The sequence below is a fragment of the Daphnia pulicaria genome, chromosome 6 (genome assembly GCF_021234035.1).
Source record: "Daphnia pulicaria isolate SC F1-1A chromosome 6, SC_F0-13Bv2, whole genome shotgun sequence".
NCBI lineage: Eukaryota > Metazoa > Arthropoda > Branchiopoda > Diplostraca > Daphniidae > Daphnia > Daphnia pulicaria.
In genome coordinates, this window is record NC_060918.1 from 2180473 (window position 1) to 2208426 (window position 27954).

Here is a 27954-nt window from a genome sequence, read left to right on the forward strand (position 1 = left end):
CTGTGATTTGAATGTTTTTCTGCCAGGTGAAAATAAGCCTCTTTAGCTCAGTGGTAGAGCGCTGGTCTTGTAAACCAGCGGTCGAGAGTTCAATCCTCTCAGGAGGCATATTTTTTCACTTTGTTCAAACATTAGAATCAATCTCAAATGATGCATGTGAAAGAATTAATGAAAATCTCTTAATCGAGAATTTTAAAAAATTTCTAAAATAATTATGAAATCCAATACGGTACGATGTACAGCATTTCAACGTGTACAGTGTACACGTATGTGTTTTTGTATATTACACGTACCTATGTAAGGGTCTGACAGGTTTCAGATATTAACAAAAGGTGGCACAAGCGGAAGCGCGGCAAATTTGAAAAGTCTGACTAATGCCCAGTTTACTTCTGTTTTATATGCTTACTCACGGCTATGTGGTTATTTGGACTGTTGGTATTCTACTTAGTTACAGTTTTTCTAGTGCTCCAGAGGTAAACAAATTTGCTCCGCAGAGCTGTTTCTGAATTTCGCGAATTCTGGGAACGCAATTTTCTCTTTTTACGAGCAGCACAGGTGAAAAGAAAAGAAAGTTTGTTCACCAACATTAGCTTAAAGCACTCCTTTTCCTGTTGGTGTGTATAGTACAAGGCCAGCCACTGACGTATGCACTAGTTTCAATGTACTGCTGTGCAGCTGTTAATGTGTCAGCTGCGGGGCAAGGTAGTGTAGCTCTCTGCTCACCTTCGTTTTCCTAGGTACTACGAGTCAACCCAAAAAGTTGCAAATTAATATTGTTAACATTTACTCGCTTTCACCTTGCTTTCAGCCTTTCACCGCCTTTCATCGAACTTTTGTAATGTAAATGATCAAACCATGTTCCTTTTCGAAACGCGGAAGAGATAGAATTTTGTTATTTAATACCGGTATCTTATTAGCTTTCTCTCTGTACTTTACCAGCTTTCTACGTCCCTTATCAAGAAAGCTAAGGTCTAAAATCGCCGCCGATAAACTATTTGTTTCAGACTGGACCGCGGTGTAATCATGGCAGGGTCGGTGACACTAGCTTCCCGATCAGATCTGTTCTGTCTTCTCTCTTTCTTGGATTCTCAACTGCCAGCACACTGCGAAGTATTAACGTAATTAATCATTTTAATGCGATGAAAAATCTTAATTTATGGAATTCGCAGGTTCAAATGGTGGTCAAGGCTGCGCTATTGGCTGCCAACACTTCCTATCAGGTTTTCTTTCTCCACGAATCCCCTTCGAACGACACATATTCAGCAATTGTAGCTATCAAGAAAGAAAATGTGATTAGCCAAACTCAACAGAATCAGGTGGACTTTCAATATTTAAAAAGGATAAAGTTATTACAGTTGCCACGCTAGCTAAATATCTAAATCAAAAATTACTTATAGACAATCTGGAACTTGACCGAATGGAGCATTGACGAAAACGCTCTGCTTCGCGTTTACGAAGCAATCGACATCGACTGGAAAAGAGATTTAGTATTCGCCTTCAACAAGCAACACAATCCTCACGAGAAAATTCTCAAGTTTTTCGAGGATCTAGATCGTCTTGCGGAGCACCGCGTCTACTCTGCCGGCCGCTATGTTCTCGACATATCCGAAGCTATGAAACTCCAGACGACGAGGTTTTATACCGAGAAAAATTATTTTAAAAATTATGGCGATCCTCTTGTAGCTTAAATAATTATGGCCGGTCGTTCCATTTCAGCTTGTCAGATGAGGTATACGTGAAAAGTTTGGAACGTCATCATGCTCCGCTGATTTACGAGCACTGGACGGCGTTCAAACACACGACGACCGTGGACGACATAGCCGACGAAATTGATCTGTTACCTTCAGCTGGTCTTTTCTTGAAGGATAACGACGAGCTTGTTTCGTGGATTATGGGCCACGCTCCGATGGGCATGAGTCGTCTTTTCACGATGGACGGACACCGCCGTAAAGGTTATGCCACGCTGGTGACACTTTACATGTCCAAGCGAATGGCCCAGTCCGGCTTTCTCCCGTTCGTCAACATTGTCGTCGGCAACACGGCTTCCACCAAGTTCTTCGAAGGTTTGGGTTTCCGTTTTGTACGCCCTCTCAACGCCATACTTACTAAACCGTCGAGCACCGACCAAACCGCAACATCTGCTACAAATTGATTCTAGCGTTTGAAGGGGAAAATATTGGGACTGTCATTGTATCAATTATTCAAATTTTGGGCCGTTAAATGTATAGGTACTGAAATACTGTGAAACACGCAGTTTGTAGAATACAGAGTTATAGACGCGCAAACTGCTAACTTTTATTAAATTGTACAGCAGGGCTTGTACGATATTATTTTAACGAAATCAATATCAAGCGTATACGGTAAAATAACTCAAATCGAAACAATTAAACAGGCAATTTGGTGATTCTATTATTAAACCGGTATTATCGTCTGAAACTTACGAAAACCTATTGAGCAATCAAGCTCATTGATTACCTTTTAAGACAAAACTGGGTCTATCAGTGTGACAGTAGTCATTTGTTCTTTGTTATTATAGAAGACTACACTTAATTAATGTAACCTTGGGTTTATCTAGTGCCACCCGAACAGCCTCTCGGAAAACCGCTCTTAAATTCTCTCCCGTCTTGACCGAGCACTCGACAAAAGCGCTCATGTATTTGCTGATTGCTAGACCTTCGGCGTAGGAGACCTTGAATGGAAGGGATATTATACTGTTGACTGTGCTGTGACCACAACAAAAAGAAATAGAATATTCATACATAGTTTGCATCGGCATCTTTTTTGTTCCGCTTATCTTTCTTTGTTGCTATAAATATTGGAGTGAATAATTATTCAATCACATAGGGCTCGTTTTGATGTTATTCGCATACCGACTAGAACGATGGGCGTGTGAGGACTATGAAGCTTCAACTCGGGAATCCATTTTGATGAGATATTTTCAAAAGACTGTCGATTATCAATCGCGTAACAAAGCAGAAACACGTCCGTCTTTGATAAAAGAAATAATTATAGAAGTAATCATCAAATCTTACGTAGCCAAATTACATTGGGATAGGAGAGAATGCGCAACTCGTCGCAGCCTGTGGAGTTGGTAGTGTACGATACAGATAAATGGTAAATAATCCCATCCACTTCAATTAATTTTGAAAAATTATCAAATCTGAAAAATAATAAGGCAAGCATTAGATTTAGAAATCGCCATCAAGAATAGATCGAATTATATTGTGAAGTAAATATAACTCACGAAGTTGGCTCATGTTCTAGAGGTATTTTTCTGAAACTCTCCTTGAACTTGGTGAAAATGCAATTTTTCCCCACTTCATTATCACCCACGACAACTACCTTCAAAAGGCGATCTTGATTCATATTAGTGTGCGATGCCGAGTTGCTGTAATAGTATAATGTCGAGACAAAATTAATTTTCTGTTACTGTTTGACAAATGTTGAAATCTTGGTTGAAATTTCATCCGAATAATCTTTATTCTTGCATAAAAGTGAATCAAAACAATTTCAACAATTTTAGTTTACCGTTAAAAAAACTTGTTCTGAATTAGACTGGATTTATGCAAAAAGTTCACATAAAGAAATACAAATAAGATCTGTTTTGACGTACCTATTAAATCATACGACTTTCAACATACAAGTTCCGGTTGGGTTGTTTTTGTATCCGTATGTACTTTCACTTCAAGCTGCGGACACGATGAATTAAATATATAAATACCGTATTATTATGAAAGAGTTAATTGCTTTCAAATTCACTATATACCGTAACGATAACACGGTTTCCAATTGAGTTGTCTACTTCCCATGCACCAAAGCAATTGTGAACCATACATTAAAAAAAAAAAAGCCAGATAGTAAATAACAAGGCCGAGGTTAACCAGTTTTAAAATAATTAGCCGACAATTCCAATATCTTTTATCTCATTTTACGGTTTTCCTTCCGCTTTTCGTCATGGAATTAACGACAAACAGCTCACATGAATCAGACTCCAATGTGCGTACAATGCTAATACTAATAACGCAAAGCCGCTTTGCCGCTTCCATCCAGGAACTCAAACGTTATATGCGAACGAATGCTTCCTTCTACGGAATGCGGAATTTATAAAATGTTTCAAGGGTGTCGACGATTTTATTTTTTTTTGTAAGTGCGCCCCGCGATGCTCGACATGATGTAGCCATGCAGTGCAAAGCCTATTGTACATAATTTGAACTAAACCTTAAGTCCTTACTAACTCCTTAATGAAAAGGATATTTTCGTTTGTAGATTTAATATAATGTAATTATTTTTATTTTTCCAAACTTTTATAGGTCTTTATGCTATTTTGATTTTTGAAATAAAAAAAAAATCGCAAACAGCACGCAGATAGCTAACAATGGTTACCGCTTGCGAGTGTGTGTCTGTACATCAGACTGTCATCTGTCGCGTAACAGACGATACACTAACTAACATCAACAATTTGATCAGTCTAAATAACGGCTATTATTATTTCTCTCAAGCTTTCCACAGCCTCACACCATCTTAACAGAGACGCACACAGTAGGCCTACAGCCTTGGCAAACTGGCAAACGAATTGGCCCGCGAATTGGCGCACGCAGCATAATTTTACATGAAAGAACAAGTCTAGCTGGTAAATCAATTTTCTACTGTGTTCGGTAGCCTAGGTGAAATTATGGATTTTATTTGTCATCCCTTTTTGCATAGAACCCGACCAGCCGAGAGATTTGAGAGTCTGTTCCGGCCTGTTCCAATTCCATTTCTGAATGCCTTATAAAATGGAAACTGCCTCTTAATCCACTGGGATCGGTGTACGACACTTTACGCCGAATATACCATACAGATGATGGCTTGTCATGATCACGATCCCGTCAGGACCTTAGGTTGTAGGATAGGACCTTATGATTGACCAGGATAGGACCTTATGATTGACCAGGATAGGACCTTATGTTGGTACAACGGACGCTATGACATCCGCTCGTACCTAAAGAGTTTGCTTCCTCTCGGTAAATCCGGTACACAAAATGAAGTGTCGCTTATGAACACTAGATGGCGATTGATGTTGTTGATCTCTTCATGGCGAACGAATGTCAAAAGTTATGATTTGTCCTAGCTGTGTTCGAGTTTTCGTTGCTGTTGCAGGTATTCACGAAACATATTCAACTTCAATTTGATATGCAAGCAAGTCTTCTGTAGTGATTACCATAGTTTATTACACATGCCTGTAATTAAATTCTTAGATATTGAGTGTATGTTCTGCTGCTTCAGCAGGCCATATTTGTGGATTATACCAGTTTTCACAACAAGTTTCTACATGTCTGGTATTATTCACAACCTCAGTGTAGATTTGTATCTATATTTTTCTCAGTTACCAACACTTCTATAGTGTTTATTGTTGATAGTTTTAGTAATACGTTATTTCTTCCATTCACGGCATTTTCCACCTCCAAATGAAAAGCATGCAACCAACTTCCAGCAGCAGCGGCTGTTGAAATGGAGCTAGTGCAGACTTACAGTTCCACATTTGCCTATGTTGGTGTCCATGCAGTGTTGAACAGTTGGGCAAAATAGCAGATGTTGCATGATGACTGTCAGGCATATTTTATCGGCTGAATGTTGTCGTCTCTTGCTAGCTACATGTACCGGCGTTGAGGTAATGCTCGATGCACAGTCTCATTTAATTATTAACTTGTAATTAAATCTCCGTTCTCGTTTCAGTTCAATAGTTCACCGCCGTTTCATTGACGTGAAACTGAGGAGAGGTTGCTGAACTTCAAACATTGACATTCAAATCAATCATGCGCTTTTCAAGTTTTGTGAGTATATCTTAAGACCAGTCCTTCAAATACTGAGTTTTGAGACGGAGTGACAAATAGATTGCCTGTTGATTGTGTCACTTATTGTGTCAGTTATGGCTTATTGCGGTTTGCTGTCAAAAGTTAAGATATCTTTTCTTCGAAAATTACCAATGAATTCATAGGTGAACTCGAGTGATTTCGTCTGTAACTTGTCGGTGATGTTCTATTCCGTGTATATGTTGAATAACCTTAATGTTTTTCATCAACTTAGAGTCGAGGAAACGTGAAAGTGGTGCAGCCCATACCATCAACTATTTTGTTCAAAATCACTGTATTCTGCTGAATGTTCCATCGGAATTATACAGGTAACAACCAACACTAGCTTTATATTTCTGAAACATATATTACACATCACATCACGACATATATTCTTCTCATCTTTTATTAGGATTCATCACAATTGTCTGCTGTTTGTATTGGACTTGCTCGTTCACCAACCCTGGCATGTACCAAGCTCTCATTCCATCTTCTAGAATAGTTTGGATAACTGATCATCACTGATCAGTGGTTTCATGTGTAAGTTCAGTTGTCTTTATTGCAGTCTAATATGTATTTAAAGTATTGATCTGCGCTTACACCTATCAAATGTTTAAGAGGCAATTTCGTTGTAATACTGACAACTATTAAATGAGAACAACAACAACTACTGACCGGAAGACGTCCATCCAGGAGTCCATCCGGTTTTGGCAATTGGAACGACGGACTGGCAAAGACCCACCCCGAGATGATCGTTGCCTTGAGCACTCCGCCCAACACCAACTTTATCCCTGCCATTGGGCGTCTTATTCCTCACGTCGGAGCGGCTCCGTTCCTCACGCCGTCTGCCCCCACGTCATCTTCTCTCTGCAGCCCATCGCTGCAGTTAACCGCAACAAGTTCCTTTCTGCTGTTCTCCGCCTGATCCTCAATGCCACTGAGACCACCGAGATCCGTATCGCCGCCGTCTCCACCATGTTCCACGTAAGTCCCAATCCAATCGAATCATAATAACATTAGTACATTGTTTTACTATCAACTACGCCGATTCCAAGCAATCCTTGCATGAAGCCTATTTGAACGTCGCTCGTGATGCTGTAAGAGCTCTGTTTTTACACCCGTTTCTCATTGTGTTCGCATTTAACGGATAAATGCATCAAAACCTGACTGGTATCTTTAAGTATTTAAGTCCTTTAAGTCATCCTGTTCTCACCACTCGAAATGGCTCTCCATCTCTGGTTTCCGATTTTGACTTTCGATTAGCAGAAGAGCTACTACGAAATGTAAATGGAACAAGAAGAAATATGTGGACATTTTTTTTTTCGCGGCTATGCGTCGCGAAGAAAGGAATTGTAGTATTTGCTTCTAAATCGGGTATTTTTAAAGCTAACCAGGCCTCACCAAGCATTTAGTTGTTGAGAAGTAGTTTTGATAGAGTGTTGGATTAAGTTCAAAAATAATTCACGTTTGTTGTCTTTTTCTGGTCCCTCCTCCGTTTTCCCTCAATTAAGACCCAAATTTAAGTAACTTGATCCATCCTTTGATTCACGGTGCTTATAGCTTTGAATGCAATCAGCAGTTTCCCAGAAAATGGAATGGGGGAAGGGTGTTTCATGTTGGAATTGACCCCTCCCACAAAAAAAAAGGTCCAGAGTGGCTCGGTTATATGTTATTCTGCGATATCGAAAACTAACAGATAAACTTTCTTTTAAAATTGTATTTTCATATTAGGTATCTGATTTAGGTAGTCAAGGAATATTCAATTATAAAATGTGTAAAAGAACTAAGTTGAAAGGAATTGTGTTTTAGTGTAAATGAGATCAAATTGATAAAAAGCACTAGCTTAAAAAATTAGGTACTTACAGACGCCGATGGGTTAGTGGATAAGGCATCGGCGTCGGCGTTTATCAGGATCTGGTCGCCAGGGTGGCTGATACTGGTTGGAACTCACGGTGACGGCTTCAGGGGGGGTTGGCGGTTAAAAGCGGGGTTGAACTGCTACTTGGCAACCTTCGGCATAAGAAACTCGATCCGTTGCATGCAGATTGTTCCTCAGACCCAATTCGATAACGTTTTGTTAGAATTTTCAATATTTCCTTTCGTTTTGAATAAAGACGGCAAATATGGGATGCGTCGTCACCTTAGAATCATGTCAGTGGTTCAAAACTTTGCACATGCAAAACTTTTTTCCAACACAGATTTCCATTTTGCTGTTCAAATCGATTACTTTTCCGCTTAGGATATGAAAAACATTATGTTGTAATTGTTTCAGAAAGTAGAAACTCATTTTGACGTGAGAAAAGATAGCTACTGAAAGCTACACCAAGCTACACAGTACACACGACACAAGCCCTTCCAATTAATTAATCAATCACGCTCATTATGGATTTTAAGTTTTTAACTTAATCAGCGCATTATTAAAATGCGTAAAATAATTTCGATTTTCAAATTAAGGCTTGGGGGAAAGTTGTATAATTGAGATAAAATTGAAAGAAAGAAAGACTAGCTTAAAAATATTAGTAGTAGTATAGACGCCGATGGGTTAGTGGATAAGGCATCGGCGTCGGCGTTCTTTGATTTGGTCGCCAGGGTGGCTGTTACTGGTTGGAACTCACGGTGCGAAGGCTTCAGGGGGGGGGTTGAAAGTTAAAAGTGGGTTGGAGCTGCTACTTGGCAACCTTCGGCATAAGAAACCCGATCCGTTGTATGCAGATTGTTCCATACTTAGACCAAATCCGACAACGTTTTGTTAAAATTTTCAATGTTTCCTTTTGTTTTGAATAAAAGACGACAAATGCGGGATACGTCGTCATATAACAATCAAAGTCAGCGGTTCAAAACTTAAAATATGAAAAAAAAATTTTAACTCAGATTTCTATTTTGCAATTTATTTTAGATTTCTTTCCTGTTTAAGAGTCGAAAAAACGTTGTTGTAATTGTTTCGTAACGTAGAAACTCATTATGGTGCGAGAGAAGATAGTTGCTGAAGCTACCCAATAGCCCTAATCGCGCAATAGCACAATTCCAATTAATTAATCAAGTTCGTCGTAATTTCAAGTTTAATTTATTTAGCGCATTTTTAAAATTCGTTGAATAATTTCGATTTTTTAAATGAAGGCTTAAGTAAAATAGTATGATTGAGATAAAGTTTTTAAAAATACTAGCTTCAAAAATAAGATAACTTTGGGCGCCGATAGCCTAATGGTTAAGGCGTCGGCGCCTACGTTGTCGGATCTGGTCGCCAGGGTGGCAGATACTGGTTCGGAACTCACGGTCACGGCTTTGGGAGAGGTCGGCTGCTGCTGTTAGTTTAGGATAGGGTGTTAGGTTAAGGTATAGGTTAGGGGTTATAGGTCCTCATCAAAGCCTGAACCGTTGCATGCAGACTATTCCTCAACAGACCCATCCGATAACGTTTTGTTAATATTTTCAATAATTTCTTTTGTTTTGAATAAAAGATGCGAGATACGTCTTCACCTTACAATCATGTCAGTGGTTCAAAACTTTGCACATGCAAAATATTTTTTCCAACGCAGATTTCTATTTTGCCGTATTTTTCTATTAAAATTTGATTTCTTTTCTGTTTAGGAGTTGAAATAAACATAGTTTTGATTGTTTGCTGACCTAGAAACTCATTTTGACGCGACAAAAGATAGCTGCTGAATAGAAGCTACATCAAGATTCAAGCTACACGCAAGCCCTTCCAATTGATCAACCACGTTTGGATTTTAAGTTTAATTTATTTAGCACATTTTTAAATTTCGTTAAATAATTTTTATTTTTTAAATTAAGACGATTAAGACTTAAAGAAAATAGTATAAAATTTGAGATAAAATTGATTGAAATATTTATTAGATCAAGATTCCAATTTTTCATGTTGTTACGGCTTACTTTATTCATCAGACTTGGTCAAATATTTGTTTTTATTTGTTTGTCTCACAATCAGTGTTGGTTCCACGTCGGGCACCCTTTCTACAACCAGCACGATGACAAGCAGCACTTCGAGAAGTCTTTTACAAAGTTGAAAACTACTTCGGCGCAAGTAATACCAACAACCACGTTGGTAAGCTGAGTAAAAATCAGGAAAGACGACTCGATAATATCCAGGCGTTCAATCATGACTATAATCATCAAGGGCTCAAGGCGTTGATGTCAGTAATTGAGGTAAACCAAGAAGAAGATAACCAGCCATCACATTCAAAATTTCATGATAACTTAATTTTGATTTCAAATCATAGACCAGGTGGGGAATCAATTCTTGAGAGACTACACAAAAAAGAAATAAAAGATGGATGATGCCAAACGCTTGGGTTGGCCGCCCATATTCAAGTAATCGTCAATCTGATGCCCTTTGAACCAATATACGTAAGTGAAGAAGATCACTATCTTTAAAAGTGATCTCCAGTTTAATACAGCTGCCGAAATTGTCAGACACGGATTACGAACTTAATTCGCCCGTTTAGTGTCACTAATTTGCCATTATTTGTTTGAACGCTTGCAAAGCATCGGACTCCAACATCACCACATTTAACCGACACAATTAACCGAAATTCGAACGCTATGTATTCTTGCCGGAGGGGACAACAGATATTCTACCGGGTAAAATTCCATTGGAACTATTTATGGCTTAAATTTATTCCCTATTTTTATTAAAATGCCAAAATTTTTCCATTCCAGGTTCGCCATCTCTCATATCGGTCTATTACAGCGGTAATCAACACTCAAGTACAACGGCGTATACAAGATTGTTCCTCGTCCAACGGTACGTAATCGATCTGGCTTATCTCATGTTTATTCTATCTTAAATGCTACATTAAGTTTTTTTTTGTATTTTAAGACCAGTCCTTCAAAAACTGAGTTTTGAAACGTGTCAAACAGATGGCGTGTTGATTGTGTCAGTTATGGGCTTATCGCTTATGGCGGTTTGCTGTCAAAACAAAACTTAAGCTATCTTTTCTTCGAAAATTACCAAGGAATTCATGGGTAAATTCGAGTGATTTCGTCTGTAGCTTGTCGGTGATGTGTTCTTTTCCGTGTAGGATAACCTTAATGTTTTTCATCAACTTAGAGTCGAGGAAACGTGAAAGTGGTGCAGCCCATACCATCAACTATTTTGTTCAAAATCACTGTATTCTGCTGAATGTTCCATCGGAATTATACAGGTAACAACCAACACTAGCTTTATATTTCTGAAACATATATTACACATCACATCACGACATATATTCTTCTCATCTTTTATTAGGATTCATCACAATTGTCTGCTGTTTGTATTGGACTTGCTCGTTCACCAACCCTGGCATGTACCAAGCTCTCATTCCATCTTCTAGAATAGTTTGGATAACTGATCATCACTGATCAGTGGTTTCATGTGTAAGTTCAGTTGTCTTTATTGCAGTCTAATATGTATTTAAAGTATTGATCTGCGCTTACACCTATCAAATGTTTAAGAGGCAATTTCGTTGTAATACTGACAACTATTTAATGAGAACAACAACAACTACTGACCGGAAGACGTCCATCCAGGAGTCCATCCGGTTTTGGCAATTGGAACGACGGACTGGCAAAGACCCACCCCGAGATGATCGTTGCCTTGAGCACTCCGCCCAACACCAACTTTATCCCTGCCATTGGGCGTCTTATTCCTCACGTCGGAGCGGCTCCGTTCCTCACGTCGTCTGCCCCCACGTCATCTTCTCTCTGCAGCCCATCGCTGCAGTTAACCGCAACAAGTTCCTTTCTGCTGTTCTCCGCCTGATCCTCAATGCCACTGAGACCACCGAGATCCGTATCGCCGCCGTCTCCACCATGTTCCACGTAAGTCCCAATCCAATCGAATCATAATAACATTAGTACATTGTTTTACTATCAACTACGCCGATTCCAAGCAATCCTTGCATGAAGCCTATTTGAACGTCGCTCGTGATGCTGTAAGAGCTCTGTTTTTACACCCGTTTCTCATTGTGTTCGCATTTAACGGATAAATGCATCAAAACCTGACTGGTATCTTTAAGTATTTAAGTCCTTTAAGTCATCCTGTTCTCACCACTCGAAATGGCTCTCCATCTCTGGTTTCCGATTTTGACTTTCGATTAGCAGAAGAGCTACTACGAAATGTAAATGGAACAAGAAGAAATATGTGGACATTTTTTTTTTCGCGGCTATGCGTCGCGAAGAAAGGAATTGTAGTATTTGCTTCTAAATCGGGTATTTTTAAAGCTAACCAGGCCTCACCAAGCATTTAGTTGTTGAGAAGTAGTTTTGATAGAGTGTTGGATTAAGTTCAAAAATAATTCACGTTTGTTGTCTTTTTCTGGTCCCTCCTCCGTTTTCCCTCAATTAAGACCCAAATTTAAGTAACTTGATCCATCCTTTGATTCACGGTGCTTATAGCTTTGAATGCAATCAGCAGTTTCCCAGAAAATGGAATGGGGGAAGGGTGTTTCATGTTGGAATTGACCCCTCCCACAAAAAAAAAGGTCCAGAGTGGCTCGGTTATATGTTATTCTGCGATATCGAAAACTAACAGATAAACTTTCTTTTAAAATTGTATTTTCATATTAGGTATCTGATTTAGGTAGTCAAGGAATATTCAATTATAAAATGTGTAAAAGAACTAAGTTGAAAGGAATTGTGTTTTAGTGTAAATGAGATCAAATTGATAAAAAGCACTAGCTTAAAAAATTAGGTACTTACAGACGCCGATGGGTTAGTGGATAAGGCATCGGCGTCGGCGTTTATCAGGATCTGGTCGCCAGGGTGGCTGATACTGGTTGGAACTCACGGTGACGGCTTCAGGGGGGGTTGGCGGTTAAAAGCGGGGTTGAACTGCTACTTGGCAACCTTCGGCATAAGAAACTCGATCCGTTGCATGCAGATTGTTCCTCAGACCCAATTCGATAACGTTTTGTTAGAATTTTCAATATTTCCTTTCGTTTTGAATAAAGACGGCAAATATGGGATGCGTCGTCACCTTAGAATCATGTCAGTGGTTCAAAACTTTGCACATGCAAAACTTTTTTCCAACACAGATTTCCATTTTGCTGTTCAAATCGATTACTTTTCCGCTTAGGATATGAAAAACATTATGTTGTAATTGTTTCAGAAAGTAGAAACTCATTTTGACGTGAGAAAAGATAGCTACTGAAAGCTACACCAAGCTACACAGTACACACGACACAAGCCCTTCCAATTAATTAATCAATCACGCTCATTATGGATTTTAAGTTTTTAACTTAATCAGCGCATTATTAAAATGCGTAAAATAATTTCGATTTTCAAATTAAGGCTTGGGGGAAAGTTGTATAATTGAGATAAAATTGAAAGAAAGAAAGACTAGCTTAAAAATATTAGTAGTAGTATAGACGCCGATGGGTTAGTGGATAAGGCATCGGCGTCGGCGTTCTTTGATTTGGTCGCCAGGGTGGCTGTTACTGGTTGGAACTCACGGTGCGAAGGCTTCAGGGGGGGGTTGAAAGTTAAAAGTGGGTTGGAGCTGCTACTTGGCAACCTTCGGCATAAGAAACCCGATCCGTTGTATGCAGATTGTTCCATACTTAGACCAAATCCGACAACGTTTTGTTAAAATTTTCAATGTTTCCTTTTGTTTTGAATAAAAGACGACAAATGCGGGATACGTCGTCATATAACAATCAAAGTCAGCGGTTCAAAACTTAAAATATGAAAAAAAAATTTTAACTCAGATTTCTATTTTGCAATTTATTTTAGATTTCTTTCCTGTTTAAGAGTCGAAAAAACGTTGTTGTAATTGTTTCGTAACGTAGAAACTCATTATGGTGCGAGAGAAGATAGTTGCTGAAGCTACCCAATAGCCCTAATCGCGTAATAGCACAATTCCAATTAATTAATCAAGTTCGTCGTAATTTCAAGTTTAATTTATTTAGCGCATTTTTAAAATTCGTTGAATAATTTCGATTTTTTAAATGAAGGCTTAAGTAAAATAGTATGATTGAGATAAAGTTTTTAAAAATACTAGCTTCAAAAATAAGATAACTTTGGGCGCCGATAGCCTAATGGTTAAGGCGTCGGCGCCTACGTTGTCGGATCTGGTCGCCAGGGTGGCAGATACTGGTTCGGAACTCACGGTCACGGCTTTGGGAGAGGTCGGCTGCTGCTGTTAGTTTAGGATAGGGTGTTAGGTTAAGGTATAGGTTAGGGGTTATAGGTCCTCATCAAAGCCTGAACCGTTGCATGCAGACTATTCCTCAACAGACCCATCCGATAACGTTTTGTTAATATTTTCAATAATTTCTTTTGTTTTGAATAAAAGATGCGAGATACGTCTTCACCTTACAATCATGTCAGTGGTTCAAAACTTTGCACATGCAAAATATTTTTTCCAACGCAGATTTCTATTTTGCCGTATTTTTCTATTAAAATTTGATTTTCTTTTCTGTTTAGGAGTTGAAATAAACATAGTTTTGATTGTTTGCTGACCTAGAAACTCATTTTGACGCGACAAAAGATAGCTGCTGAATAGAAGCTACATCAAGATTCAAGCTACACGCAAGCCCTTCCAATTGATCAACCACGTTTGGATTTTAAGTTTAATTTATTTAGCACATTTTTAAATTTCGTTAAATAATTTTTATTTTTTAAATTAAGACGATTAAGACTTAAAGAAAATAGTATAAAATTTGAGATAAAATTGATTGAAATATTTATTAGATCAAGATTCAAATTTTTCATGTTGTTACGGCTTACTTTATTCATCAGACTTGGTCAAATATTTGTTTTTATTTGTTTGTCTCACAATCAGTGTTGGTTCCACGTCGGGCACCCTTTCTACAACCAGCACGATGACAAGCAGCACTTCGAGAAGTCTTTTACAAAGTTGAAAACTACTTCGGCGCAAGTAATACCAACAACCACGTTGGTAAGCTGAGTAAAAATCAGGAAAGACGACTCGATAATATCCAGGCGTTCAATCATGACTATAATCATCAAGGGCTCAAGGCGTTGATGTCAGTAATTGAGGTAAACCAAGAAGAAGATAACCAGCCATCACATTCAAAATTTCATGATAACTTAATTTTGATTTCAAATCATAGACCAGGTGGGGAATCAATTCTTGAGAGACTACACAAAAAAGAAATAAAAGATGGATGATGCCAAACGCTTGGGTTGGCCGCCCATATTCAAGTAATCGTCAATCTGATGCCCTTTGAACCAATATACGTAAGTGAAGAAGAAGCAGCAACAGCTGCCCTATCTTTAAAAGTGATCTCCAGTTTAATACAGCTGCCGAAATTGTCAGACACGGATTACGAACTTAATTCGCCCGTTTAGTGTCACTAATTTGCCATTATTTGTTTGAACGCTTGCAAAGCATCGGACTCCAACATCACCACATTTAACCGACACAATTAACCGAAATTCGAACGCTATGTATTCTTGCCGGAGGGGACAACAGATATTCTACCGGGTAAAATTCCATTGGAACTATTTATGGCTTAAATTTATTCCCTATTTTTATTAAAATGCCAAAATTTTTCCATTCCAGGTTCGCCATCTCTCATATCGGTCTATTACAGCGGTAATCAACACTCAAGTACAACGGCGTATACAAGATTGTTCCTCGTCCAACGGTACGTAATCGATCTGGCTTATCTCATGTTTATTCTATCTTAAATGCTACATTAAGTTTTTTTTTGTATTTTAAGACCAGTCCTTCAAAAACTGAGTTTTGAAACGTGTCAAACAGATGGCGTGTTGATTGTGTCAGTTATGGGCTTATCGCTTATGGCGGTTTGCTGTCAAAACAAAACTTAAGCTATCTTTTCTTCGAAAATTACCAAGGAATTCATGGGTAAATTCGAGTGATTTCGTCTGTAGCTTGTCGGTGATGTGTTCTTTTCCGTGTAGGATAACCTTAATGTTTTTCATCAACTTAGAGTCGAGGAAACGTGAAAGTGGTGCAGCCCATACCATCAACTATTTTGTTCAAAATCACTGTATTCTGCTGAATGTTCCATCGGAATTATACAGGTAACAACCAACACTAGCTTTATATTTCTGAAACATATATTACACATCACATCACGACATATATTCTTCTCATCTTTTATTAGGATTCATCACAATTGTCTGCTGTTTGTATTGGACTTGCTCGTTCACCAACCCTGGCATGTACCAAGCTCTCATTCCATCTTCTAGAATAGTTTGGATAACTGATCATCACTGATCAGTGGTTTCATGTGTAAGTTCAGTTGTCTTTATTGCAGTCTAATATGTATTTAAAGTATTGATCTGCGCTTACACCTATCAAATGTTTAAGAGGCAATTTCGTTGTAATACTGACAACTATTTAATGAGAACAACAACAACTACTGACCGGAAGACGTCCATCCAGGAGTCCATCCGGTTTTGGCAATTGGAACGACGGACTGGCAAAGACCCACCCCGAGATGATCGTTGCCTTGAGCACTCCGCCCAACACCAACTTTATCCCTGCCATTGGGCGTCTTATTCCTCACGTCGGAGCGGCTCCGTTCCTCACGCCGTCTGCCCCCACGTCATCTTCTCTCTGCAGCCCATCGCTGCAGTTAACCGCAACAAGTTCCTTTCTGCTGTTCTCCGCCTGATCCTCAATGCCACTGAGACCACCGAGATCCGTATCGCCGCCGTCTCCACCATGTTCCACGTAAGTCCCAATCCAATCGAATCATAATAACATTAGTACATTGTTTTACTATCAACTACGCCGATTCCAAGCAATCCTTGCATGAAGCCTATTTGAACGTCGCTCGTGATGCTGTAAGAGCTCTGTTTTTACACCCGTTTCTCATTGTGTTCGCATTTAACGGATAAATGCATCAAAACCTGACTGGTATCTTTAAGTATTTAAGTCCTTTAAGTCATCCTGTTCTCACCACTCGAAATGGCTCTCCATCTCTGGTTTCCGATTTTGACTTTCGATTAGCAGAAGAGCTACTACGAAATGTAAATGGAACAAGAAGAAATATGTGGACATTTTTTTTTTCGCGGCTATGCGTCGCGAAGAAAGGAATTGTAGTATTTGCTTCTAAATCGGGTATTTTTAAAGCTAACCAGGCCTCACCAAGCATTTAGTTGTTGAGAAGTAGTTTTGATAGAGTGTTGGATTAAGTTCAAAAATAATTCACGTTTGTTGTCTTTTTCTGGTCCCTCCTCCGTTTTCCCTCAATTAAGACCCAAATTTAAGTAACTTGATCCATCCTTTGATTCACGGTGCTTATAGCTTTGAATGCAATCAGCAGTTTCCCAGAAAATGGAATGGGGGAAGGGTGTTTCATGTTGGAATTGACCCCTCCCACAAAAAAAAAGGTCCAGAGTGGCTCGGTTATATGTTATTCTGCGATATCGAAAACTAACAGATAAACTTTCTTTTAAAATTGTATTTTCATATTAGGTATCTGATTTAGGTAGTCAAGGAATATTCAATTATAAAATGTGTAAAAGAACTAAGTTGAAAGGAATTGTGTTTTAGTGTAAATGAGATCAAATTGATAAAAAGCACTAGCTTAAAAAATTAGGTACTTACAGACGCCGATGGGTTAGTGGATAAGGCATCGGCGTCGGCGTTTATCAGGATCTGGTCGCCAGGGTGGCTGATACTGGTTGGAACTCACGGTGACGGCTTCAGGGGGGGTTGGCGGTTAAAAGCGGGGTTGAACTGCTACTTGGCAACCTTCGGCATAAGAAACTCGATCCGTTGCATGCAGATTGTTCCTCAGACCCAATTCGATAACGTTTTGTTAGAATTTTCAATATTTCCTTTCGTTTTGAATAAAGACGGCAAATATGGGATGCGTCGTCACCTTAGAATCATGTCAGTGGTTCAAAACTTTGCACATGCAAAACTTCTTTCCAACACAGATTTCCATTTTGCTGTTCAAATCGATTACTTTTCCGCTTAGGATATGAAAAACATTATGTTGTAATTGTTTCAGAAAGTAGAAACTCATTTTGACGTGAGAAAAGATAGCTACTGAAAGCTACACCAAGCTACACAGTACACACGACACAAGCCCTTCCAATTAATTAATCAATCACGCTCATTATGGATTTTAAGTTTTTAACTTAATCAGCGCATTATTAAAATGCGTAAAATAATTTCGATTTTCAAATTAAGGCTTGGGGGAAAGTTGTATAATTGAGATAAAATTGAAAGAAAGAAAGACTAGCTTAAAAATAAGATAGAAAAGCAAGCTTATCAGCTCGCCGCGAAGGGATAGTCGTAAGCCAGTTGAAAACTGTCTTAAATGAAAAATTCAGGGCCTATTGTTAAGTCGGACTTTTTGCTAAATGCCTTCCAAATTTTTCAGAATTTTTCTATAAATTCAATGTTTTTTCTCTGAAATTTTCTGGAAAAAAAATTCTATCGTGAAATTTTGATTTGTCTGAGTCATGGTTAACAAAGGGCATGGGTCAAAACAAAATTTTTATTTAAAAAAAAAGTAAATCTATAATGAGACTTGAACCATGACCCTCTTCATTATCAAGACAGCGGCAGCGCTATAACCAAAAATCTATTTTTCGTCTTTTAAATTTAATTCGATCCATTATCAAAGTAAATAAAATTATTTTTGTTCTGGCAGCACCGCATATTTTTTGTGTAATTTTTAAGACCAAAAAGTCCGAAATCTGTTGTGAATCTGTTATACACACTTTTCTTCACAGACTTTTTGTCTTAAAACGGGATTTTTCCGTCACTGCTCAATATCCTTGCAAGTTAATTACGTTTAGTTTGCTCAACTCATATTTTCCTATTTTTACACATAAAGTTCAGTGATTGAAATTTCAAAATAACCACCCTTTAGTTTAATTACTGCAAAACATAAATGCAAATCTGGTTATTGCGTCATGGTTGGGACATCACAGATTGCGTCAACACGGCGATGCTATGGACATCTGGTGGTGATTTATTTTGACCTAAAGTAAGAAAGTTGTAGTCGCCACCGCCAGATGTCACTAGTCATTAAGCTGTTATTTTAGCAGTTTTTCATTAATTACAGGAGAACTAATTAAGTAAATTAAATTATTTTTGTTCTGGTCACACCGCATATTTTTTGTCTAATTTTTAAGACCAAAAAGTCCTAAATGTGTCGTAAAACGCCCGAGCTATGGAGCGTTACATACATACATACATACATACATACATACAGACAAAGTGACATGGCTTTTTTTTTCTGCGTATGCGATTATTAGCTTCGCCCTTCGGGCTCGCAATTAGTAGTAGTATAGACGCCGATGGGTTAGTGGATAAGGCATCGGCGTCGGCGTTCTTTGATTTGGTCGCCAGGGTGGCTGTTACTGGTTGGAACTCACGGTGCGAAGGCTTCAGGGGGGGTTGAAAGTTAAAAGTGGGTTGGAGCTGCTACTTGGCAACCTTCGGCATAAGAAACCCGATCCGTTGTATGCAGATTGTTCCATACTTAGACCAAATCCGACAACGTTTTGTTAAAATTTTCAATGTTTCCTTTTGTTTTGAATAAAAGACGACAAATGCGGGATACGTCGTCATATAACAATCAAAGTCAGCGGTTCAAAACTTAAAATATGAAAAAAAAATTTTAACTCAGATTTCTATTTTGCAATTTATTTTAGATTTCTTTCCTGTTTAAGAGTCGAAAAAACGTTGTTGTAATTGTTTCGTAACGTAGAAACTCATTATGGTGCGAGAGAAGATAGTTGCTGAAGCTACCCAATAGCCCTAATCGCGCAATAGCACAATTCCAATTAATTAATCAAGTTCGTCGTAATTTCAAGTTTAATTTATTTAGCGCATTTTTAAAATTCGTTGAATAATTTCGATTTTTTAAATGAAGGCTTAAGTAAAATAGTATGATTGAGATAAAGTTTTTAAAAATACTAGCTTCAAAAATAAGATAACTTTGGGCGCCGATAGCCTAATGGTTAAGGCGTCGGCGCCTACGTTGTCGGATCTGGTCGCCAGGGTGGCAGATACTGGTTCGGAACTCACGGTCACGGCTTTGGGAGAGGTCGGCTGCTGCTGTTAGTTTAGGATAGGGTGTTAGGTTAAGGTATAGGTTAGGGGTTATAGGTCCTCATCAAAGCCTGAACCGTTGCATGCAGACTATTCCTCAACAGACCCATCCGATAACGTTTTGTTAATATTTTCAATAATTTCTTTTGTTTTGAATAAAAGATGCGAGATACGTCTTCACCTTACAATCATGTCAGTGGTTCAAAACTTTGCACATGCAAAATATTTTTTCCAACGCAGATTTCTATTTTGCCGTATTTTTCTATTAAAATTTGATTTCTTTTCTGTTTAGGAGTTGAAATAAACATAGTTTTGATTGTTTGCTGACCTAGAAACTCATTTTGACGCGACAAAAGATAGCTGCTGAATAGAAGCTACATCAAGATTCAAGCTACACGCAAGCCCTTCCAATTGATCAATCACGTTTGGATTTTAAGTTTAATTTATTTAGCACATTTTTAAATTTCGTTAAATAATTTTTATTTTTTAAATTAAGACGATTAAGACTTAAAGAAAATAGTATAAAATTTGAGATAAAATTGATTGAAATATTTATTAGATCAAGATTCCAATTTTTCATGTTGTTACGGCTTACTTTATTCATCAGACTTGGTCAAATATTTGTTTTTATTTGTTTGTCTCACAATCAGTGTTGGTTCCACGTCGGGCACCCTTTCTACAACCAGCACGATGACAAGCAGCACTTCGAGAAGTCTTTTACAAAGTTGAAAACTACTTCGGCGCAAGTAATACCAACAACCACGTTGGTAAGCTGAGTAAAAATCAGGAAAGACGACTCGATAATATCCAGGCGTTCAATCATGACTATAATCATCAAGGGCTCAAGGCGTTGATGTCAGTAATTGAGGTAAACCAAGAAGAAGATAACCAGCCATCACATTCAAAATTTCATGATAACTTAATTTTGATTTCAAATCATAGACCAGGTGGGGAATCAATTCTTGAGAGACTACACAAAAAAGAAATAAAAGATGGATGATGCCAAACGCTTGGGTTGGCCGCCCATATTCAAGTAATCGTCAATCTGATGCCCTTTGAACCAATATACGTAAGTGAAGAAGAAGCAGCAACAGCTGCCCTATCTTTAAAAGTGATCTCCAGTTTAATACAGCTGCCGAAATTGTCAGACACGGATTACGAACTTAATTCGCCCGTTTAGTGTCACTAATTTGCCATTATTTGTTTGAACGCTTGCAAAGCATCGGACTCCAACATCACCACATTTAACCGACACAATTAACCGAAATTCGAACGCTATGTATTCTTGCCGGAGGGGACAACAGATATTCTACCGGGTAAAATTCCATTGGAACTATTTATGGCTTAAATTTATTCCCTATTTTTATTAAAATGCCAAAATTTTTCCATTCCAGGTTCGCCATCTCTCATATCGGTCTATTACAGCGGTAATCAACACTCAAGTACAACGGCGTATACAAGATTGTTCCTCGTCCAACGGTACGTAATCGATCTGGCTTATCTCATGTTTATTCTATCTTAAATGCTACATTAAGTTTTTTTTTGTATTTTAAGACCAGTCCTTCAAAAACTGAGTTTTGAAACGTGTCAAACAGATGGCGTGTTGATTGTGTCAGTTATGGGCTTATCGCTTATGGCGGTTTGCTGTCAAAACAAAACTTAAGCTATCTTTTCTTCGAAAATTACCAAGGAATTCATGGGTAAATTCGAGTGATTTCGTCTGTAGCTTGTCGGTGATGTGTTCTTTTCCGTGTAGGATAACCTTAATGTTTTTCATCAACTTAGAGTCGAGGAAACGTGAAAGTGGTGCAGCCCATACCATCAACTATTTTGTTCAAAATCACTGTATTCTGCTGAATGTTCCATCGGAATTATACAGGTAACAACCAACACTAGCTTTATATTTCTGAAACATATATTACACATCACATCACGACATATATTCTTCTCATCTTTTATTAGGATTCATCACAATTGTCTGCTGTTTGTATTGGACTTGCTCGTTCACCAACCCTGGCATGTACCAAGCTCTCATTCCATCTTCTAGAATAGTTTGGATAACTGATCATCACTGATCAGTGGTTTCATGTGTAAGTTCAGTTGTCTTTATTGCAGTCTAATATGTATTTAAAGTATTGATCTGCGCTTACACCTATCAAATGTTTAAGAGGCAATTTCGTTGTAATACTGACAACTATTTAATGAGAACAACAACAACTACTGACCGGAAGACGTCCATCCAGGAGTCCATCCGGTTTTGGCAATTGGAACGACGGACTGGCAAAGACCCACCCCGAGATGATCGTTGCCTTGAGCACTCCGCCCAACACCAACTTTATCCCTGCCATTGGGCGTCTTATTCCTCACGTCGGAGCGGCTCCGTTCCTCACGCCGTCTGCCCCCACGTCATCTTCTCTCTGCAGCCCATCGCTGCAGTTAACCGCAACAAGTTCCTTTCTGCTGTTCTCCGCCTGATCCTCAATGCCACTGAGACCACCGAGATCCGTATCGCCGCCGTCTCCACCATGTTCCACGTAAGTCCCAATCCAATCGAATCATAATAACATTAGTACATTGTTTTACTATCAACTACGCCGATTCCAAGCAATCCTTGCATGAAGCCTATTTGAACGTCGCTCGTGATGCTGTAAGAGCTCTGTTTTTACACCCGTTTCTCATTGTGTTCGCATTTAACGGATAAATGCATCAAAACCTGACTGGTATCTTTAAGTATTTAAGTCCTTTAAGTCATCCTGTTCTCACCACTCGAAATGGCTCTCCATCTCTGGTTTCCGATTTTGACTTTCGATTAGCAGAAGAGCTACTACGAAATGTAAATGGAACAAGAAGAAATATGTGGACATTTTTTTTTTCGCGGCTATGCGTCGCGAAGAAAGGAATTGTAGTATTTGCTTCTAAATCGGGTATTTTTAAAGCTAACCAGGCCTCACCAAGCATTTAGTTGTTGAGAAGTAGTTTTGATAGAGTGTTGGATTAAGTTCAAAAATAATTCACGTTTGTTGTCTTTTTCTGGTCCCTCCTCCGTTTTCCCTCAATTAAGACCCAAATTTAAGTAACTTGATCCATCCTTTGATTCACGGTGCTTATAGCTTTGAATGCAATCAGCAGTTTCCCAGAAAATGGAATGGGGGAAGGGTGTTTCATGTTGGAATTGACCCCTCCCACAAAAAAAAAGGTCCAGAGTGGCTCGGTTATATGTTATTCTGCGATATCGAAAACTAACAGATAAACTTTCTTTTAAAATTGTATTTTCATATTAGGTATCTGATTTAGGTAGTCAAGGAATATTCAATTATAAAATGTGTAAAAGAACTAAGTTGAAAGGAATTGTGTTTTAGTGTAAATGAGATCAAATTGATAAAAAGCACTAGCTTAAAAAATTAGGTACTTACAGACGCCGATGGGTTAGTGGATAAGGCATCGGCGTCGGCGTTTATCAGGATCTGGTCGCCAGGGTGGCTGATACTGGTTGGAACTCACGGTGACGGCTTCAGGGGGGGTTGGCGGTTAAAAGCGGGGTTGAACTGCTACTTGGCAACCTTCGGCATAAGAAACTCGATCCGTTGCATGCAGATTGTTCCTCAGACCCAATTCGATAACGTTTTGTTAGAATTTTCAATATTTCCTTTCGTTTTGAATAAAGACGGCAAATATGGGATGCGTCGTCACCTTAGAATCATGTCAGTGGTTCAAAACTTTGCACATGCAAAACTTCTTTCCAACACAGATTTCCATTTTGCTGTTCAAATCGATTACTTTTCCGCTTAGGATATGAAAAACATTATGTTGTAATTGTTTCAGAAAGTAGAAACTCATTTTGACGTGAGAAAAGATAGCTACTGAAAGCTACACCAAGCTACACAGTACACACGACACAAGCCCTTCCAATTAATTAATCAATCACGCTCATTATGGATTTTAAGTTTTTAACTTAATCAGCGCATTATTAAAATGCGTAAAATAATTTCGATTTTCAAATTAAGGCTTGGGGGAAAGTTGTATAATTGAGATAAAATTGAAAGAAAGAAAGACTAGCTTAAAAATATTAGTAGTAGTATAGACGCCGATGGGTTAGTGGATAAGGCATCGGCGTCGGCGTTCTTTGATTTGGTCGCCAGGGTGGCTGTTACTGGTTGGAACTCACGGTGCGAAGGCTTCAGGGGGGGGTTGAAAGTTAAAAGTGGGTTGGAGCTGCTACTTGGCAACCTTCGGCATAAGAAACCCGATCCGTTGTATGCAGATTGTTCCATACTTAGACCAAATCCGACAACGTTTTGTTAAAATTTTCAATGTTTCCTTTTGTTTTGAATAAAAGACGACAAATGCGGGATACGTCGTCATATAACAATCAAAGTCAGCGGTTCAAAACTTAAAATATGAAAAAAAAATTTTAACTCAGATTTCTATTTTGCAATTTATTTTAGATTTCTTTCCTGTTTAAGAGTCGAAAAAACGTTGTTGTAATTGTTTCGTAACGTAGAAACTCATTATGGTGCGAGAGAAGATAGTTGCTGAAGCTACCCAATAGCCCTAATCGCGCAATAGCACAATTCCAATTAATTAATCAAGTTCGTCGTAATTTCAAGTTTAATTTATTTAGCGCATTTTTAAAATTCGTTGAATAATTTCGATTTTTTAAATGAAGGCTTAAGTAAAATAGTATGATTGAGATAAAGTTTTTAAAAATACTAGCTTCAAAAATAAGATAACTTTGGGCGCCGATAGCCTAATGGTTAAGGCGTCGGCGCCTACGTTGTCGGATCTGGTCGCCAGGGTGGCAGATACTGGTTCGGAACTCACGGTCACGGCTTTGGGAGAGGTCGGCTGCTGCTGTTAGTTTAGGATAGGGTGTTAGGTTAAGGTATAGGTTAGGGGTTATAGGTCCTCATCAAAGCCTGAACCGTTGCATGCAGACTATTCCTCAACAGACCCATCCGATAACGTTTTGTTAATATTTTCAATAATTTCTTTTGTTTTGAATAAAAGATGCGAGATACGTCTTCACCTTACAATCATGTCAGTGGTTCAAAACTTTGCACATGCAAAATATTTTTTCCAACGCAGATTTCTATTTTGCCGTATTTTTCTATTAAAATTTGATTTCTTTTCTGTTTAGGAGTTGAAATAAACATAGTTTTGATTGTTTGCTGACCTAGAAACTCATTTTGACGCGACAAAAGATAGCTGCTGAATAGAAGCTACATCAAGATTCAAGCTACACGCAAGCCCTTCCAATTGATCAATCACGTTTGGATTTTAAGTTTAATTTATTTAGCACATTTTTAAATTTCGTTAAATAATTTTTATTTTTTAAATTAAGACGATTAAGACTTAAAGAAAATAGTATAAAATTTGAGATAAAATTGATTGAAATATTTATTAGATCAAGATTCCAATTTTTCATGTTGTTACGGCTTACTTTATTCATCAGACTTGGTCAAATATTTGTTTTTATTTGTTTGTCTCACAATCAGTGTTGGTTCCACGTCGGGCACCCTTTCTACAACCAGCACGATGACAAGCAGCACTTCGAGAAGTCTTTTACAAAGTTGAAAACTACTTCGGCGCAAGTAATACCAACAACCACGTTGGTAAGCTGAGTAAAAATCAGGAAAGACGACTCGATAATATCCAGGCGTTCAATCATGACTATAATCATCAAGGGCTCAAGGCGTTGATGTCAGTAATTGAGGTAAACCAAGAAGAAGATAACCAGCCATCACATTCAAAATTTCATGATAACTTAATTTTGATTTCAAATCATAGACCAGGTGGGGAATCAATTCTTGAGAGACTACACAAAAAAGAAATAAAAGATGGATGATGCCAAACGCTTGGGTTGGCCGCCCATATTCAAGTAATCGTCAATCTGATGCCCTTTGAACCAATATACGTAAGTGAAGAAGAAGCAGCAACAGCTGCCCTATCTTTAAAAGTGATCTCCAGTTTAATACAGCTGCCGAAATTGTCAGACACGGATTACGAACTTAATTCGCCCGTTTAGTGTCACTAATTTGCCATTATTTGTTTGAACGCTTGCAAAGCATCGGACTCCAACATCACCACATTTAACCGACACAATTAACCGAAATTCGAACGCTATGTATTCTTGCCGGAGGGGACAACAGATATTCTACCGGGTAAAATTCCATTGGAACTATTTATGGCTTAAATTTATTCCCTATTTTTATTAAAATGCCAAAATTTTTCCATTCCAGGTTCGCCATCTCTCATATCGGTCTATTACAGCGGTAATCAACACTCAAGTACAACGGCGTATACAAGATTGTTCCTCGTCCAACGGTACGTAATCGATCTGGCTTATCTCATGTTTATTCTATCTTAAATGCTACATTAAGTTTTTTTTTGTATTTTAAGACCAGTCCTTCAAAAACTGAGTTTTGAAACGTGTCAAACAGATGGCGTGTTGATTGTGTCAGTTATGGGCTTATCGCTTATGGCGGTTTGCTGTCAAAACAAAACTTAAGCTATCTTTTCTTCGAAAATTACCAAGGAATTCATGGGTAAATTCGAGTGATTTCGTCTGTAGCTTGTCGGTGATGTGTTCTTTTCCGTGTAGGATAACCTTAATGTTTTTCATCAACTTAGAGTCGAGGAAACGTGAAAGTGGTGCAGCCCATACCATCAACTATTTTGTTCAAAATCACTGTATTCTGCTGAATGTTCCATCGGAATTATACAGGTAACAACCAACACTAGCTTTATATTTCTGAAACATATATTACACATCACATCACGACATATATTCTTCTCATCTTTTATTAGGATTCATCACAATTGTCTGCTGTTTGTATTGGACTTGCTCGTTCACCAACCCTGGCATGTACCAAGCTCTCATTCCATCTTCTAGAATAGTTTGGATAACTGATCATCACTGATCAGTGGTTTCATGTGTAAGTTCAGTTGTCTTTATTGCAGTCTAATATGTATTTAAAGTATTGATCTGCGCTTACACCTATCAAATGTTTAAGAGGCAATTTCGTTGTAATACTGACAACTATTTAATGAGAACAACAACAACTACTGACCGGAAGACGTCCATCCAGGAGTCCATCCGGTTTTGGCAATTGGAACGACGGACTGGCAAAGACCCACCCCGAGATGATCGTTGCCTTGAGCACTCCGCCCAACACCAACTTTATCCCTGCCATTGGGCGTCTTATTCCTCACGTCGGAGCGGCTCCGTTCCTCACGCCGTCTGCCCCCACGTCATCTTCTCTCTGCAGCCCATCGCTGCAGTTAACCGCAACAAGTTCCTTTCTGCTGTTCTCCGCCTGATCCTCAATGCCACTGAGACCACCGAGATCCGTATCGCCGCCGTCTCCACCATGTTCCACGTAAGTCCCAATCCAATCGAATCATAATAACATTAGTACATTGTTTTACTATCAACTACGCCGATTCCAAGCAATCCTTGCATGAAGCCTATTTGAACGTCGCTCGTGATGCTGTAAGAGCTCTGTTTTTACACCCGTTTCTCATTGTGTTCGCATTTAACGGATAAATGCATCAAAACCTGACTGGTATCTTTAAGTATTTAAGTCCTTTAAGTCATCCTGTTCTCACCACTCGAAATGGCTCTCCATCTCTGGTTTCCGATTTTGACTTTCGATTAGCAGAAGAGCTACTACGAAATGTAAATGGAACAAGAAGAAATATGTGGACATTTTTTTTTTCGCGGCTATGCGTCGCGAAGAAAGGAATTGTAGTATTTGCTTCTAAATCGGGTATTTTTAAAGCTAACCAGGCCTCACCAAGCATTTAGTTGTTGAGAAGTAGTTTTGATAGAGTGTTGGATTAAGTTCAAAAATAATTCACGTTTGTTGTCTTTTTCTGGTCCCTCCTCCGTTTTCCCTCAATTAAGACCCAAATTTAAGTAACTTGATCCATCCTTTGATTCACGGTGCTTATAGCTTTGAATGCAATCAGCAGTTTCCCAGAAAATGGAATGGGGGAAGGGTGTTTCATGTTGGAATTGACCCCTCCCACAAAAAAAAAGGTCCAGAGTGGCTCGGTTATATGTTATTCTGCGATATCGAAAACTAACAGATAAACTTTCTTTTAAAATTGTAT

At 38.5% G+C, this 27954-nt stretch overlaps 2 protein-coding genes, 1 long non-coding RNA gene and 1 other non-coding gene across 9 annotated transcripts; 3 read left to right on the forward strand and 1 right to left on the reverse strand.

Annotated features, from left to right (window-relative positions):
- The first annotated feature begins 36 nt into the window (after window positions 1-36).
- On the forward strand, window positions 37-108 carry Trnat-ugu. Its single transcript has one exon. It is a non-coding gene; the product is annotated as a tRNA-Thr (tRNA).
- A 308-nt stretch (window positions 109-416) lies between these two features.
- LOC124343740 lies at window positions 417-2285 on the forward strand. 6 transcript variants are annotated; one of them, XM_046797204.1, is made up of 6 exons: window positions 417-555; window positions 625-737; window positions 1005-1110; window positions 1170-1316; window positions 1398-1633; window positions 1717-2285. In XM_046797204.1, exons 3-6 carry the CDS (start codon window positions 1024-1026, stop codon window positions 2150-2152), a joined length of 906 nt encoding a protein of 301 aa, XP_046653160.1. In that variant the 5' UTR covers window positions 417-555; window positions 625-737; window positions 1005-1023; the 3' UTR covers window positions 2153-2285. The 6 variants fall into 6 exon arrangements, with proteins under 6 accessions (XP_046653160.1, XP_046653156.1, XP_046653161.1 ...); XM_046797200.1 differs by having other exon boundaries at window positions 625-702; window positions 940-1110; XM_046797205.1 differs by having other exon boundaries at window positions 625-702.
- Window positions 2286-2375: 90 nt separating this feature from the next.
- On the reverse strand, window positions 2376-3820 carry LOC124343790 (ras-related C3 botulinum toxin substrate 1-like). Its single transcript, XM_046797274.1, has 6 exons — window positions 3614-3820; window positions 3245-3388; window positions 3046-3160; window positions 2871-2988; window positions 2760-2806; window positions 2376-2689 (listed from the first exon to the last, which is right to left on the reverse strand). Exons 2-6 carry the CDS (start codon window positions 3364-3366, stop codon window positions 2531-2533), a joined length of 561 nt encoding a protein of 186 aa, XP_046653230.1. The 5' UTR covers window positions 3367-3388; window positions 3614-3820; the 3' UTR covers window positions 2376-2530.
- A 526-nt stretch (window positions 3821-4346) lies between these two features.
- LOC124343836 lies at window positions 4347-27927 on the forward strand. Its single transcript, XR_006919312.1, has 38 exons — window positions 4347-4630; window positions 4705-5139; window positions 5238-5346; window positions 5456-5650; window positions 5716-5813; window positions 6067-6160; window positions 6244-6371; window positions 6513-6815; window positions 9778-9995; window positions 10070-10196; window positions 10263-10430; window positions 10509-10593; window positions 10669-10814; window positions 10900-10993; window positions 11077-11204; window positions 11283-11648; window positions 14611-14828; window positions 14903-15029; window positions 15109-15276; window positions 15355-15439; window positions 15515-15660; window positions 15746-15839; window positions 15923-16050; window positions 16129-16494; window positions 20132-20707; window positions 20782-21155; window positions 21234-21318; window positions 21394-21539; window positions 21625-21718; window positions 21802-21929; window positions 22008-22373; window positions 25335-25552; window positions 25627-26000; window positions 26079-26163; window positions 26239-26384; window positions 26470-26563; window positions 26647-26774; window positions 26853-27927. It is a non-coding gene; the product is annotated as an uncharacterized LOC124343836 (long non-coding RNA).
- The last annotated feature ends 27 nt before the right edge of the window (window positions 27928-27954 follow it).

Excerpts from the sequence above, each read along its gene's own strand:
- LOC124343740 (XM_046797204.1), top strand. The coding sequence starts at position 1,024 with ATGGCAGGGTCGGTGACACTAGCTTCCCGATCAGATCTGTTCTGTCTT. Across the intron at positions 1,317-1,397 it reads GCCAAACTCAACAGAATCAG|ACAATCTGGAACTTGACCGA; the intron begins GTGGACTTTCAA and ends AATTACTTATAG. Across the intron at positions 1,634-1,716 it reads ATGAAACTCCAGACGACGAG|CTTGTCAGATGAGGTATACG; the intron begins GTTTTATACCGA and ends GTTCCATTTCAG.
- LOC124343790 (XM_046797274.1), bottom strand. The coding sequence starts at position 3,366 with ATGAATCAAGATCGCCTTTTGAAGGTAGTTGTCGTGGGTGATAATGAA. Across the intron at positions 3,161-3,244 it reads CTAGAACATGAGCCAACTTC|ATTTGATAATTTTTCAAAAT; the intron begins GTGAGTTATATT and ends ATTATTTTTCAG. Across the intron at positions 2,807-2,870 it reads CACGCCCATCGTTCTAGTCG|CAACAAAGAAAGATAAGCGG; the intron begins GTATGCGAATAA and ends CAATATTTATAG.